This window comes from Rhinopithecus bieti, unplaced genomic scaffold (assembly GCF_001698545.2).
Source record: "Rhinopithecus bieti isolate Rb0 unplaced genomic scaffold, ASM169854v2 scaffold_7985, whole genome shotgun sequence".
NCBI classification, from domain to species: domain Eukaryota; kingdom Metazoa; phylum Chordata; class Mammalia; order Primates; family Cercopithecidae; genus Rhinopithecus; species Rhinopithecus bieti.
In genome coordinates this window covers 320,028-336,552 of record NW_016805762.1, presented here as the reverse complement: position 1 = coordinate 336,552, position 16,525 = coordinate 320,028, and the positions used below count along the sequence as shown (strand labels likewise).

Genomic DNA, 16,525 nt, shown 5'->3' with positions numbered 1-16,525 from the left:
GGAATGAAGTACCTACTCAAATTGAGACCCTGGAGATCAAGGGCCTGCTGCATTCACCAAGAATGTGGGAATGATAACTTCAAAGATTGTGGGTGAGATGGCTTTTCATTACAAGAGAATGTTCTTTCAGTATATTTGACACTATTGCACTCTCCTTCTTGAATTATCTTCTTGGTTTAGTTCTTTCAGTTTTCTAGCTTTTCCTTTACTTTGAAATACTGAAATTCCCCAAGACTTATTCCTTTCATTCACTCCCTAGGTGATCTCATCCCATTTCACGGCTTTAAATGCTAATAGTTCTCAAGTTTATACTGCTAATCCTGATGCAGGCTGATATATCCAACTGCCTATTCAACACTCTGGGATATCTAATAGGCACTTCATACGTAAGAGAAATAATGACTTTACCCCCAAACCTGCTCCTACCCCAGCCTTTGCCATTTTGGTAAATGGCAGCTCCATTTCTCTCATTATTTAAGTCACTCATTCTCAACCAGGGATGATTTCTCCCTCAGGAGACATTTGCCAATGCCTGGAGACACTGTCACAATGGCAGAGGGATTGTTGCTGCTGGCATCTCCTGGATAGAACCCACGGATACTGCTAAACATTCTGCAATGTATAGGACAACCCCCTCTCTGCAAAGAATTACCCAACCCAAAATGTCAACAGCGCTAAGGTTGAGAAACCCTAGTTTAAGTTAAAAATTCTTGGAGCATCTCGTGATTCTTTTCTTTCTTTCATAGCACACATCCAATAATCATTTAAATGTATGTGTGAAATCATGTTACTCCTCTGCACAAAACTCTGATGGCCTCCAATCTTATTCAGAATAAAAAGCAGAGTCCTTACTATGGTCCCCATGAGATAATACTTCTATTACTCTCCTCCTTGTTCGCATTGGCCTCCTGGCTGTTTCTCAAACAATCAAGGAGATTCCACCACAGGGCCTTTGTACTTGCATTTCCCTTTGCCTGAAATACTCTTCCCCCAAATATCCACACATGATGCTTCCTCGCTTCATTTGAGAATCTGCTCAAATATAACTTGCTCAGATAATCCTTCTCTGACAGCCCTTTCCTTTAAAACAGCACTTTGCTTTCCCTAACCCTGCCAACATCTGACATCACATAGTAATTAGATCATTTGTTTGTTGTTTATTTCCCCTATGCAAAATGTAAGCTTCACGAAAGGGAGGGGGTGTCCTTTGATGCTGTTCACTTGGTGCCTACAACATGAATTGGTAATTATTAAACTCATTGATTATTTCATTATTTCAACCATTGATTCATTGAATATTTAGCATGCTCATTACATGCCATGTAGTTTTCCACATGCTGGGACACAGTAGTGAACATAACAGGTAAAAACAGGAAATACATTCTGTCCTCACAGAGCTTGCATATTTGTTGATCAAATTATGAACTGCTAATACTACGAGCTTATAGAAGTGAACAAAAAGGTTATCTACCCATAAAATTTTGTTAATTTAATTTTTTTGTTTGTTTTTATTTTTTCCAAGATGGAGTCTTGCTCTGTCACCCAGACCGGAGGGCAGTAGTGCTCTCTCGGCTCACTGCAACCTCCACCTCCTGGGTTCAAGCAATTCTCCTGCCTCAGCCTCCTGAGTAGCTGGGATTACAGGTGCACCACCACACCCGGCTAATTTTTGTATTTTTAGCAGAGACGAGGTTTCACCATGTTGGCCAGGCTGGTCTCAAACTCCTGACCTTGTGATCCACCCGCCTTGGCCTCCCAAAGTGTTGGGATTACAGGTGTGAGCCACCCTACTGCGCCTGGCAAAATTTAGTTAATTTTAAAGAGGGAGAAAGAATAAAGCACTAGGTGGTGGCCATCTTTCTAATAAACGTTCCCAAATTTTCATTCATAGAAATAACAACTATAGATTAAAATTTTAAGACATTGGGACTATCACTGGTGCTTTATAAAAATCATTACTTCAGAAACTAAGTGAAGTCTGTGTTTTCTTTTGTTGATGTAAGAACAGCTCATTATAGGATTGGTATCTTAATTATTTTAGAGCTAAGTTCCACAGAAACACATACCTAAAAAATGAAAAAATCTGATTTGTGTGTTGAGTATTTCATTCTCAAGAACAATATCTTGTTTCTGAACTTGAACATATGAATGATGAAGATATAAATGCTTCAAGGAATCAAACTTCTTTTTCCTTAACTAGAAAATACACCAAAATAATTGTGAGGATCTCAAAGTCTACAGTTTCATTATAAAATCATTAATGGTATTAAAACTTCTGAGGTTAACATTCTAAATTACCTTCCAAAATTACTAGACTGGGTGCGGTGACTCACGCCTGTAATCCCAGCACTTTGGGAGGCAGAGGTGGGTGGATCACCTGGGGTTAGGAGTTTGTGACCAGGCTGACCAACTTGGTGAAACCCCATCTCTAGTAAAAATACAAAAATTTTCCAGGCGTGGTGGCACATGCCTGCAATCCCAGCTACTCAGGAGACTGAAGCATGAGAATCGCTTGAACCTGGAAGGCTGAGGTTACAGTGCAGTGAGGCCAGATCCCGCCACTACACTCCAGCCTGGGCAACAAGAGCGAAACTCCATCTAAAAAAAAGTTACCATAAAACTTTACATTTTGCTTTCTAATACAAGAAATCATTTATTTTTTGTTATAAATGTGCTTATTGTTCATTGTGCTAAAATAAATAAAAAGACATTAGGATAATGTTCTTTATAGAAAATGAAGAGGAGGGAAACTGTCAAATGACTATAAAGATGAGTGGACATATTATAATGCAGATAAATTAATATACATTCCTTATCTTTGAAACAAGCAGGATATAGAATATTTTGTGTATATGAGGATAAAATCTAGTCTTAACTGGAGAGCTAAAACATAAAGCCACTCCCAAACTTCAACCTCAGCACTCTTACCAAGATTACCTTGTGTGCACTTAAGTCACACATGTGTAAATAAATGAAAATTTAACTGAAAACAACGTAAGAGCAATCGTGGAATGCTGGGATCATAATTTACAGGGTTCCTAAGTCTTAAACTGAGAAATTCAACTACTTGAACAATAAAATTTTACACCGCGGACAACTAGGGTTGAAAGATCAAGTATAGGATGCCTGGTTAAATTTGAAACTAAAATAAAAAAGATATAAATATTTTAGAATACTTATGTCCCATGCTTTTTTTATACCAATATATAATTGTTTATCTGAAATTGAAATTAAACTGGGCAACCTGTACTTCTGTTTCCTAAATTGGCACTTCTATAGGCCAGGAGAAATTACATCTTGAGTGTGTGGGAGCGGAACGCAGGCCGGCGGTCCATCGGAGAAGTCCAGGCTCTGGGCCGGCGCTGTAGGCGGTCAGTGACATCCCTCTCCTTTCTACCACCTCTTTTCAGCTATGCAAAAAACACTCCAGGGAGGAGGGAGGCATGAAGCGTGGCCTGGTGATGTAACCCGGACCACAAAGGAGGAAAGATGCGGAAAGACGCTGGCTTTGTAAGAGCAGTTATTGGGGTCAGACAGTTACAGTTTCGAGAAGGAAGAACAGGAGAGGGGAAAAGCAGGGCACAGATGGGGCCCTTGAACCTTTGAGGAAAAGGGAGCGGTGGGGACCCCGGGCCAGATCCGTTAGCGCGCGCGCAGGCCGGTTACAGCCCAGCCGCCGCTGACCGGAACGTGGGCACCGACGCGGGCCTCCCAGTGCCAGCGCAGGCGGCCACCGCCAGCTTCCCGCATCGCCCCCGCACCCGCCTACCCCGCCCCGCCTGCATTCCTGGGGCCCCGAAGCCCCCGAAGCGGGAAAGGAGGCGGGAGGAGGGCCCGCCGCTTACTGGTTTGAGTTATCTTGTAGATGCAGAAACAAGAGAAGCTGAAAAGCGCGACTGCGACCAAGGTGATCAGCAAGTTCACCTGCTTGGTCCTCATGGCGCTGACCTGGCTGCGGGAAGCCGGCGGGTGGAGGCGGCGAGCAGTGCCCGGGACCGGGTTGAGCGCGCAGAGCCCCCTTCATGCGGTGCCGCGTGGGTCCCCAGCACACCGCCCTGGGAAGCCGCCTTCCCGCAGAACTTCTGCACCCTTTGCTTCCTGCTCTAGGGCTCAGCGCGTGCTATAAACCGCTGCCAGGTCGTTAAAAGCGATAAACTAGGGAAAGCGCCCCATTGCCTGGCACGTGGTGGGTGCGCAGTAACTGTTCGGTGACTTTCCTCGAGTAGCTTATCAAACTTTTACCCAAGCTGAGAAACACTAGAACATCAGTAGGATGAGACTCTCTGTGGACTCCTTGATCTCTCCTCTCTAACCTCTCCTCTCATTGAGGACTCACTGGCAGTCTGGTTATAAACGTTCTACTTCAAATCAGCACTGCAGGTTGGAAGGGCTCGCGTCTGTGCCCTTGAGAGGGAAGAAAGATTTGAAGATACACCAGCCTGAGGATGCCATTACAGCCTACGTGTTCTCATGTGCTAATGGCTAGGAGCTGTGACTTTCCATGGGGCGGGGACCCAGCCAGATCTCAAAACAAGGAGCCAGGAGAAAGAGACACCTCAACTATGTTCTCCTTCACCTCTCCAGTCTGTTGCCGGTGCTTGCCTTTGACTGAACTCTACTGAAAACCGGAAGACAAGGAAGTTCAGCTTGATGTACTAGATGGTCCAAACCTGGCTTCTAGGCTGTGGAGCAGGTTGGAGAAAACGTAGGGAAGATTAGGGTGGAAGAAGGAAGCTATTCAGTACAAAGAGATGTCTCCACACTCAGCATTTCACTGCCTTCTTACCTGAGGTCCAGTTTTGCATTTTCAGTTGCCTACCCAGCCCTTCAGCTTGAATGTGCCACATCAGCTTCAAGATGTCCAAACTTCCTCACCAAGCTATTAATAGCTGTTTTCCCAGAGTCCCTTGATTTTATCAGTGGCATCATAGTTCTTCTTACAATCATTTTGACTCTGGTTCATTATATCTCATTATTTATAAAATCTTTACTTACCTAAAGGATTGTGTTTCTGTTGCTACTTACTATCCCCAATATTCAGATGATCACAGTGATATTCAAACTGGTCTCACTGTCTGCAGGATCTACCCTCTGCAGTCCACACTTCAGTACCAGATAATCTTCCTAGTTCACCACAGTCAGCTGTTACTGTTGTTTACATAGCTCCACTTCTCCTGAATGAAAAAGGCCCCTCTCAGTCAGGCCCCTCACTGCTTTCTCATCTCCCAGCGTGCCCTTACATGCCTCTGGCACCTGCCAGATTCTTTTTTCAATTCTACTCTGAACATGTCATGTTCACTTCTTTCCTTCTGTGCCTTTTCTCTTTATGTCTGCCCCCTGCCCACAATGTCCAGTGTCCCCTCTGACCATTGAAATATTTTCTACATCTTCAGGTCTCATGTTTCATCTGTTTCATGAATCAAAACCTGGCTACAGCAGACCACTCTGACTTCCCCTTCTCTGAATTTCTTTAGTATGTAGGGCAGGGATGTTCAATCTTTTGGCTTCCCTGGGCCACATTGGAAGAATTGTCTTGGGCCACAAATAAAATACACTAACACTAATGATAGCTGATGAGCTAAAACACACACACACACACACACACACACACACACACACACACCTCATAATATTTTTGAGAAAGTTTATGAATTTGGTTTGGGCCGCATTCGAAGACGTCTTGAGCTCCATGCTGCCCGCCAGCCATGGGTTGGACAAGGTGATGTAAGGTCTCTGCCTTTCATTTTGATATGTCTCCCTAGGTACTTGTGAATAGGAGCTTCCAAAATGATCCTAAGTTACACCCATGGTTGAGGGAGAAATATATTCAAAGCAGATTGAATTATTGGTAGTTGTCCTAAGAAATGTAATTACACGTGTTAGCATCAATGGCTATGGAGGTCTAGGGTAGGATAGTTGCGGTAGATGCCTGAGAAAAGAGGGTTCCCATATTCCTTTGCTGTGTAGTCATGCATGATAGACAAGCTCTAAAAAGACCTGGCTGTGGGCAGAAGCTGACGTCCCATTTCTACAAGGGAGCATGGGAAACAGAAGGAAAAGCTGCTTAAGAATTAATCCTCCCAACAAAGTTTCAGTTAGACAGGAGGAATAAGTTCCACTGATCTCTTGCACAGCATGGTGACTATAGTCAATTATAATGTATTGTACATTTCAAAAGTCCTAAAAGAGTGGACCTGAAATGTTCTCACCACAAGAAATAAGTATGTGACATCATGAATATGTTAATTAGCCTGATTTGATCATTTCGATCATTGCACAATGTACACATGCAGCAAAACTTCACACTATACCCCATACATATATATAATTATTGTCAATTAAAAATAAAGAAATTTCTAAAAAAAACTAATGCCATCAAGTAAACAAATAATTGAAACAAGGTGGCACACATAATGCTGGTAGGGTCAGTACAGTGGGAACCAAACAAAATTTTTGTAAGCTTAATCATTTCGATAGCTTACAAGGCCAATGTTGTATTAAAGAAAAACTGCAATGTAAATAGGTTTACTAGGACAAGTACACATGCCTATAAAAAGAAAGTTCTGGGATCATTTCCACTGCTAAGTTGAGGAAAATTAATTTAACAATCAAGAGCTTCTGGTTATTAAATCTTTCTAAGTAGCTTCTGAGTGTCAATAGATTTTCTAATTGCTTCTGGGTGTCAATAGATTTTCACTGGTATCAGAGGGAGAAAACCAGGAGAATTATCTAAAGCTAGTGCTTTAATTTATCCACATAGTCCATCTCTGTTGGAAAACCTGAAGAGACCATGGTGCTAAGCACAGAAGAATAATTAATCACACCACTGAGACTTTATGTGACAAAACTCTTTAAATGCAGAGACACTGTAATTGGATCAATATTTTTAGATCCAAAGGGTGGAAAGGAAAGCTTACTGGTTTTAAAAATTTTTGTACATTTAGCATTTTAATATGAACTATATACCATTATAAGTCAAATCTTTATAACTATTTAATACAAATCACAAATCCAAATAAACACATTTTCTTCATATTTGTAATTTATTTGCTTCCTAACTTTGATTCAAACATATCAGCAACTAATTAGTTAATACCTGCTCCAGGAACAACTAAACTCCTAAACCTCCATGTCTTAATAGAGTTTTTTTTTTTTTTTCTAGCTCAAGTAATATCTAATCCCAGAGTTTCTGGTTGGTTTGTAGCTTTCCACGTGATCAGTCTGAGGCACAGCCCCTTCCATTTTGTTGCTTCCCCTCTCCTCCAGGATTTAGAAATCCTCTTCATTCCAATAGAGGATTAGGAGAAAGCATGTGGAGAAGAAAGTTTGACCAGAATTGACACAACTTAATTCTGCTCAAATTCTATTGGTGAGAAAACTAGAGGCAAAAGAAGTGGAAACTCTAGTTCCTGGTTGGCTAGCTGCTTCCCCTCCACACTCTACCACAGGAGCCGATTACAAACATTCAGTGGTCAGCCATCCATCTCTGACACATCACCTTAACTGAAACCAAACAATAATGTTTCTCAAAACATCCATCGCCCTCTTTCCCAAATAAGTCAATTACTAGTTTCTGGATTCAAGAAATTAGTATAACTAAGGAGTACAGTGCTATTAGAAAGGAAAACAGAATGTTCATATTAAATATGTAACTATTTTTTACACTATGTTTGAAGGTAAACAGAGCCACCATTCACCAGCAACATAGTGTTGGGAAGAGTTTTTAATCCTCCCTAAATTTGGGTTCAGTAAGAGGGGATGGATAATATCTGTTCACGTTGGCAGAGATTAAATAACATTCATAATAATTTAGCAATGGAATACTATTTGGCCATAAAAAACAAGGAAATCATATCATTTGCAACAACACGGATGGAACCAGAGGTCATTGTGTTAAGTGAAATAAGCCAGGCACACAGAAAGACAAATATCCATGTTTTCACTCAAATGTGGAAGCTAAAAAAGTTGATTTTATGGAGGCAGAGAGGAGAATGATAGATACCAGAGGCTGGGAATGGTAAGGAGGATGAAGTGAGGTTGGTTAATGGGTACAAACATATAGTTACATAGAAGGAATAAGTTCTAATATTTGATAGCAGAGTAGGGTGACTATAGTTAACAATAATGTATTACATGTTTCAAAATAGAAGACATGAAATATTCCCAATATATAGAAATGATACATACTTGTGGTGATGAATACCCTAAATACCCTGGCTTGATCATTACACATTCTATACATGTAACATGATACCACAAGTACTCCATAAATATGTACAAGTATTCTGTATCAAATATATATACATATGATGCAGCACACACACACAAACACACACATGTACATACACAAGTACGTTGGGAGGAAAAGGCAAAATGTTAACATTGTTTAAGTTTTTAAAAAATGAACTTAGCATACACATACTTCTTGTCCTAATATAAGTGCTCAATACGTTTTTGTTCTTTTTTCCTTTGTTGTTATTCACACAAAGCAGTTATAATTTTCTCATTTACTTTATCACTTCTCCTACAGCAGACTACCTGTTAAAAAATCCTTCCGTGATTCCTTCTGAAAAATCAAAAGTGTTATCCTAGAATCCTGGGTCTTCCATAAACTGGTTCCGTCTGCCTTTCCAGCTGCATATTCCTCTGTTGCAGTACTCAAAAATTCTACTCTGCTCAAATTCACTAAATACCATGTTTTCAAAATTCAGAAAAGCACTTTCCTCTCACATTTTAAGGTTTTTGAAATCAGAATGTGTCTTCCAATCAATGTTTACATTTAACATATTTCTTCTTTTTTTCCCCCAAAAACAAAAAACAAAAAAATCTGCTACTCAACCAATGGGTCAATGGTTTGTCTATGAGCCAAGACACATGATATTTATTGAGCATCTACTCTGTGCCAATCATAGAACGAGGTGCTGGGTATATAAATATTCACCTGCTGGTTCTTGACTTCAGCTTCCTCTTTATGCTCAAATGTGGACTGCACTTCAAACACATTCATATTCCTGCCTATCAAAACTAGTCAGGACTGAGCTGAAATGGGACTTCCTCCATGAAGTGTTTTTTGAACTCCTATAGCACTTGGACCCTTTCTCAGAGCCCTCAATCTACATTATATATAATTGTTATGCCCATGTTTTATTTCCTCTACCATGTTACGAGCCCCTAGAAGACAGAGATCATGACATTTTCCTTCTTTCTTTTCTTTTCTTTTCTTTTCTTTTTTTTTTTTTTTTTTTGAGACGGAGTCTTGCTCTGTCACCCAGGCTGGAGTTCAGTTGCGCAATCTTGGCTCACTGCAATCTTTGCCTCCAGGGTTCAAGCGATACTCATGCCTCAGCCTCCTGAGTAGCTGGGACCACAGGCACGTGCCACTATACCTGGCTAATTTTTGTATTTTTATTAGAGATGGGGTTTCACCATTTTGGCCAGGCTGCTCTCAAACTTGTGACCTCAAGTGATCCGCCCGCCCCGGCCTCCCAAAGTGCTGGGATTACCAGTGTGAGTCACCGTGCCTGGCTGACATTTTCATACCATATTCCACACTACATATTTCAAGGTGCTTTACAGATCAAAGGTATTGACTGAAACACAAGCCTCCACCTATAATCAACCTACCTACGACCAGTTAAGCCAACAGTAAATATTACTCCAGGAAATCCAGATAGAGAATGCAGCAGCATCCTCAAGGACCTTCAGAATTCTCCTTTGTGATGTTTGTCCGAATTAATGTTACGTCCAGTCCATGGGAAGTTGAGAACTGTCAGGCTAAAGATAAATATTTGCTAAAATAATAGGAATGGAAAGAGTATCCTCTGAGGATATTACCAGTGTTACAAACACCCATCAAGGCTTCTTTAGTTAAACTTAATCTAAATGGTGATCTCATAACTATTATTAGCACAGAAAAGTAAACTTAGTGGAAACATCTTTCTAGTGTCATCTATATGCAGGATCCTGAAGGTGAAAACAACCTGAAAGACAATGACTTTGGACAGCCATTCTTCTCAAACTTCAGCATGCATAAGAATCACCTTGTTAAACACAAGGTGATGACTGGGCCCACTCTCAGAATTTCTGATTCAGTAAGTTAAGGTTGCGGGCCCAAAATGTGCATTTCTAACAGGTCTCACATGCTATTAATACAGCGGGTCCCGGAGCACACTTTGAGAATCTCTGCACAATAGCATTCCATAGAATCATAGATCAGACCTAGAAAAACATTTCATTATGTCCCTTGGACATCATATTCTGGAAGTGAACAATATTTACAAAAATTTATCTCTGCTATCCTTGGACATACCAAGACTGGCCTGATTAGCTGACAAAAGACACAGTAATTTTAGAGGCATCAGGTTCTAGGATTGTCCCCTGAATCGAAAAGCTGAGCTGCAGACAAAAGGAGGATGCCCCTTCCAGCCAGCAGAACGTGTGATCCAACAACTGGATGAACAGAAACAGGAATAGGGTACAGACCAGTAATAAGCATCAGAGCGTCCAACAGAGAGTGACAGGAACTGATTTGTTTTCTTTTTCTTTTTTTTTTTTTGACAGAGTCTCATTCTGTCACCCAGGCTGGAGTACAGTGGCATGATCCTGGCTCACTGCAACCTCCGCCTCCCAGGTTCAAGTGATTCTCCTGCCTCTCAGCATGCTGAGTAGCTGGGATTACAGGTGCCCGCCACCACGCCAGGCTAATTTTTGTATTTTTATTAGAGATGGGGTTTCATCATTTTGGTCAGGTTGGTCTCGAACTCCTGACCTCGTGATCCACCTGCCTTGGCCTCCCAAAGTGCTGAGATTACAGGCATGAGCCACCGTGCCTGGCCCTGATGTGGTCTTTTAACTGTCCTTCCCACTGTAACATGACTTCAGTTTTTCTTAGGGGAACTGTGGTAGTTAGCTAACAATTCTTCCCATCTCTGTGTGCTGCTCCTCCCATGAAGAGGTGAAGTCTCCGTGCCGACCTTATAATTTGCCTTGATGAATAGATATTATCAGAAGAGATGTTCTGGGACTCCTGAACCAGGCTTTAAGAGGCCTGGAAACTTTTGCATCTTCCTTCTTGGAGCCCAATTGCCATGCTATGAAGAAGTCCAAGCCAAACTATTGACTGATTAGAATCTTCTTGGAGTGGAGCACCGTGATGAGAGGTCAACCTGACTACTCCAGCACCAGCCAAGCTCCAACTGAATGCAGTTGTGTGGGAGACCTCCAGAGAAACCAGCAGGAAAGCTGTCTACCTGAGCTCAGCAAACCCACCTACTTATAAGAAATTGTTATTTTAGGACACAATGTATGGAATGGTTTGTTTTGCAATAACAGGTGAGTGATAGAGGAACTAATGCCCTCTCTGCCAACTTTATGCAGAAAGGGTTCACACACAACCCAGCTCTGACCAAGCATCATAATCTCTGACCCTTTACACAGAGATTAGTTCGGCACTTCACTCAAATCAGCCAAAAGTGGCTCAATTATGAGACCTTTCAATCTAGACCGGGAGTTTCTAGGGCCATCTTGCCTACAGGAAGGAAGAACTTGCCAGAGGGTAATGCTGACTAGGGTGGAAGCAGCTCTGAAGGATTTCATTTGATTACCTACCCAATCCAGTCATGCCTAGATCTATATTAATCTATGGTTATCTTAGTTGCATGAGTCAATGCATTTCTTTCATCAATTAAATCAGCTTGAGGTAAGGTTTCTATAGGTTGTAACTGAAAGACTTCTGACTAATATGGGGAACCTAGCAGGCAAGTAAAGGACGGTAATAGAGAATCTAGAAAGAACAGATAATTTGGAGATTCAGCTAGGTGCAGCCAGCACCGGGAAGAAACAAACACACACAATTTCCAGCAACGTTGGCATTCTGAAGTAAGACCTCAGGCCCCAGGATCACTGAGTATAGTTATATGAGTTGTGTCCTACCAAAGGGGCGCTGAAGGAGGGCTAAGGTGAAGGCTAAAGATCGGCACTTGTTCCAAATGAACTGTGGTGCAGGACTGTGTCTGTTTAGAGTAAGGCGTGCATCTTTTTTAGATTAACAAAACAGCGTTGTGTAGGCTGAAGCCTCAACTGTCCCTGGAGGCAATGGGAGAAGCCCAAGGCACAGTCCTGCTCCCAGTGAAGGCTAGGAAACCACATGGAGTACCTAGAAAAGAACTAGAAAAATAAGCATAACTCATAAATCACAACTGAAAAAACAGTGCCAATCTGCTACCATTCAGGCAGGGGTTCAGGGATCCTGGGTCACAGTTTTTCTCTAGCTTACCCATACAGAATTTTCAGGCCAAACATGTAAATCAGCTTTAATTTGATTTGGGAGGAGAACAGTTCTGAAGGTTTATTCCATCATCAACCATGATGTGGCTTTCCACCTGAGCCACAGGTGCATTATTCTCTCACCTTGAGACACTCTAGGGGGTTCAGAGTGACATTACCTTCCCCAGCGTCATCATTTATTTGTTCTCCTGTTTTCTTTCTCTTAATATTTCACCTTTTTTTCCATTTGTCACCTGTCAGAACATAGATGTAGTCTGCCAGGCAGGGGCCTCTGGTTCAGACATACTGTCAATCCAAAAAGAAGACAGCAGTAGGAAACGTGCCAGGGCCTTGCCTTTTGTCAGTTCTCAGGAAGAAGTGGCAGGGCTGCCACAGTCAAGTACAACATAGCTATATTCCCACTACATGGGGTGAGTGGAAATAGCCGATCCTTGTTTGGCCACATGATAGGAAGTCACTACCCAGCATAGGGGTTCCCTGAAAAATATGTACATGTATGTTCAAAGCAATAGAAGTTGTGTCTTGGGCAGCAATTTTTTCTTCGACTGGATCACCCAAATGCAAGAGAGACAGAGAGAGAGAGAGAGAGTTCTAGTAGAGCAGCATCCTCCATCTCTTCCCTCCTGTAGCACTAAAAATCCTTTTCAAATCTGTTTCTCCCTTACTTCCCCTCATATGTGGACAGAGCACACAGTCACCTGAATGAGCCAGCCAGCCGTTCATATCCTGTGTTTTATACCGTATTTTCAATAATAAATATTTCATTATCTGTTCTCATATCAATTTGACAGTTACTCCATTGGTGGAATATGATATTGACATGTCCATATCATGCTGGGATACTTTCTGGGGAGGGGGGCTAGTTCTGCACAGTGGCTACATAGAATACCTTCTTTAGTATAGTGAGATGTATGATAGGGAACCAAATGGCTGTATAATACACTGTTCCAAGTCCTTGATAGTGTTTGTGTCTGCAGCCTTAGCCCAAGATGACATATGCATTAAACTTATTTGAATCCTCTGGTTGGGGGGGGGGGGGCTACAAGTAATAATCCTATATAGTTCACTGGCCCATTCTGTGCCCAGGAGATTTTCCCAAATGGCATTTTTAAATGGCTATTTTTGGGTTAGCATTCATTTGTCTCTTGCCATATTAGTGGCTTAGGTAAGGAACAGGTGGAATATATAACTATTTCACACATTCGTGCATGGCTTTGGCACCACTGTGCCTACTTAAATTGCCAAGGAGACTACTTCTAGGGAATGGCAGGTGATCATCTTCACATTTTGTTCATCTTTTGAATCAATTTGATTCTTATCGTGGGCATCTGTTTGATCCACTATCATCCTTCCTTGGGAATCCCACAGGGCCTTCCACAGTCAAATCCCCTGCACTGGGGTATTCTTAATGTTAACCTATAAAGATTCTCAGATTCCTGGGCCTGGTGGCTCATGCCTATGATCCTGGCTACTTGAGAAGCTGAGGTGGGAGGAGTGCTCGAGCCCAGGAGTTCAGGGCTATAGTGAGTGATGATTGTGTCACTGTACTCCACTCTGGGTGACAGAGAAAGACAATATTTCTTAAAAACAAACAAACAAACAAATTCCTGACCACATAGCTAGACTATCGGTTACTATATGACTCTGTAAATATCCAAACATTGCTCTGAGGTAAAAAATGAAGCGGTTCTTCCTCCGCTGTCATGAACATTGCTCTCAACTCAGCCCACTGCATGAACTTACCTTGTGTTATTTGACTAAGTTTTTACTGGGCATAGGCAAATAATAGCAGACTTTTATATTGGCATTCCTGCTATACAGGAACTCTCATGGATAAACCAAGAAACTTGTTCTATTTGGTGGAGAGTCATGAGGTTTAGATCATTCAGCAACAGAAGGGGTCTCCTAATTAGTTTTAAAGCAAGGATGCTACCTGCTCACGTATGAATTATAACTCCCCAGAGACACCTCTCATGACATGAATTCTTTTGAAAATTGTGTTGTGCAGATTCCTCTTTATTACAACCTAATTTTTATATCACTTGTGATATAATAGGTAGTTCAAGTCTTAATATAATTTGATGGTCTTAAGTTATGGGGACTGTTTTCAGTGGAGTCCAGTAGCATGCTGGCAAATGGGCTCTCTAGCCCCATTATCAGGAACTTCTTGAGTCAAAAAAAGTCTCAGTGGTTGCCACAAGGCAGTTTGCATGTACTGTATTCAAGTGTCAGAAACTTCTAAAATCATGTATGAATGTGCTAGAATCCTAAGGTCCCACTAGCATACTTGGGTTACTGCTCATTACAAATTTTCACAGCTTGTCAAACTGCCCCTCGAGATATTGTGTCTTCTTTTTATTGGCAGGGTCCTAAAGGGAACATAATACTGTTTGTGGAATATCCCTGGTGGCCCAAAGTTATGTTTAGAAATTTTACAGATTGGGCTAAACTCGGAATCTCAGCTGGATTGATGAACTATCCCACTAGTCTTATTTGCCACTGTAGCCCTCGACGCTCTTTGGGTTTTTTCCTCAAAGCAGGAAATCATCACAGTATCATCAATATAATGAATTAACTTCATTTTGATGATGATAATGTTGAAATCTAATCTCACCAAATTGTAGCAGTGAGTTGGAGCAGTTGGAGATCCTTGAGGAAGGACCCTAAAGATATATTACATTCCTTCTCATGTACAAGCAAACTGTACTTGACTTCTCTCTGAGTGAGATCAAAAGGATAACATTAGCCTAATCTAGCACACACAAAAAACAGTCATATTTATCTTGCTGTACCTCTTGTACAGCTTGTACAATGCTTAGCACAACAGACACTTGTTTAAATCATGGGAACTACCTTGTTTAAATCATGATAGTTAACTGTTCTCTCCAAAGCCTGCTCTTTTTCTCCTGGGTCACATAGGATTAATAGAAAGCATTAGTGGGGATTAGCACTTTCCCTCCCATTGTTTCTTAATGAAAGATAAGATTTCTTGTGTCCTTCCAGAATCTGACACTGCCTGATTATTTACTACAAAGGAGGGTTGGTGTGAGTCTCAGGGCTTCCATATTGCCTGACTAATTAAAACCAAGTGGAGGGCAGACTTCTCTATCTTTTAAAGACATTTTTCTTGGCTTTAAGCTGGTAAGGACAAGACCTTTCATCACATCCATCCTCATTACATATCCAGGTGTAGACCAAAAATAAAATTCTAAACCTCTGCAAGCAACTGAATGGACCCCTCCTCTTGGCCAAGGGGATGTCAAAGAAACCTGAAAAACTAGTTAAGCTCATCATGGGAAGTGGGGGTCAAACAGCCCTCATTATACCCTCGTCCTTTGGAATTCAGGCACAATAATCAGCATTAATATTAAAACCGAGACCTTAAGACTGAAAAAGCAGACTGTTTGTAGCAGTACGATATAAAATTCCAACTTTACTCTAGTATAGCGTCACACAACAGATATAGCAGGCCCTGGAAGTGTCAAAGTATTTAACCCAAAATATTTGGAGATGGCCCTGCAAAGTTGATTCTTATGGATAAATTTGCATTCTGTAGAGAATCCTCTTCCCTTTCCAGGTGTTTTTCTGATCCTAAAGAGATTAGCTGAGAGTCTAGCACCTTTTAAATGTCTAAATAGAAAACATTTGCCATCTATTGCCTCTAAGGGTGGCCACATACGAGATTTCATCTACATAATAAGAACCTTGGTCTCTACAACCCTTATCTTAAACCAGACACTCCTTTCTGTTGATTCTAGGTCTTTAGATAATAACTCAACTCTTTCAAGCAATTACCAATAAGAAACTCTTTGAATCTACCTATGACCTATAAGTCCCTCCCCACCACAACTTCAAATTTTCCCACGTTTCTGGACCAAGCCAATATATACCTGACATGTATTGATTGATGTCTTATGTCTCCCTAAAATGTATAAAATCAAGTTGTAACCCAGTGACTTTGGGTACATGTTCACCGACCTCCTGGGGGTATGTCACAGGTGATGGTCCTCACATGTGGCTCAGAATAAACATCTTCAAATATTTTACTGAGTTTGGCTTTCCATCAACACAGGTAAAGGCAGGAATTTCATTTTTGTTTTTTATTTCTTTATCTGTAGCTTCATAGTGATTCTGGTGCTATCTACTGTAATATTTTGATATGCTCTAAACTTTCCTTTTCATACCTTAGTATTGTCTTTTTATTCCCCTGCTATTATGGTACACTTTACACCATCATTAT

At 41.2% G+C, this 16,525-nt stretch overlaps 1 protein-coding gene across 8 annotated transcripts in view; it reads right to left on the bottom strand.

The window, feature by feature from the left end:
- MGAT4D (MGAT4 family member D) overlaps nt 1–4,984 on the bottom strand; it is a 55,600-nt gene extending 50,616 nt beyond the window's left edge. For 6 of the 8 annotated variants that reach the window (XM_017873648.1, XM_017873649.1, XM_017873650.1 and 3 more), the window contains exon 1: nt 3,846–4,984. In XM_017873648.1, coding sequence (XP_017729137.1) covers nt 3,846–3,939 — 94 coding nt within the window. In that variant the 5' untranslated portion in view covers nt 3,940–4,984. Of the gene's footprint in view, nt 1–2,066; nt 2,197–3,244; nt 3,611–3,845 lie in introns of those variants that run through there. The other 2 variants (XM_017873653.1, XM_017873654.1) reach the window with 2 other exon arrangements.
- Nucleotides 4,985–16,525: the final 11,541 nt, after the last annotated feature.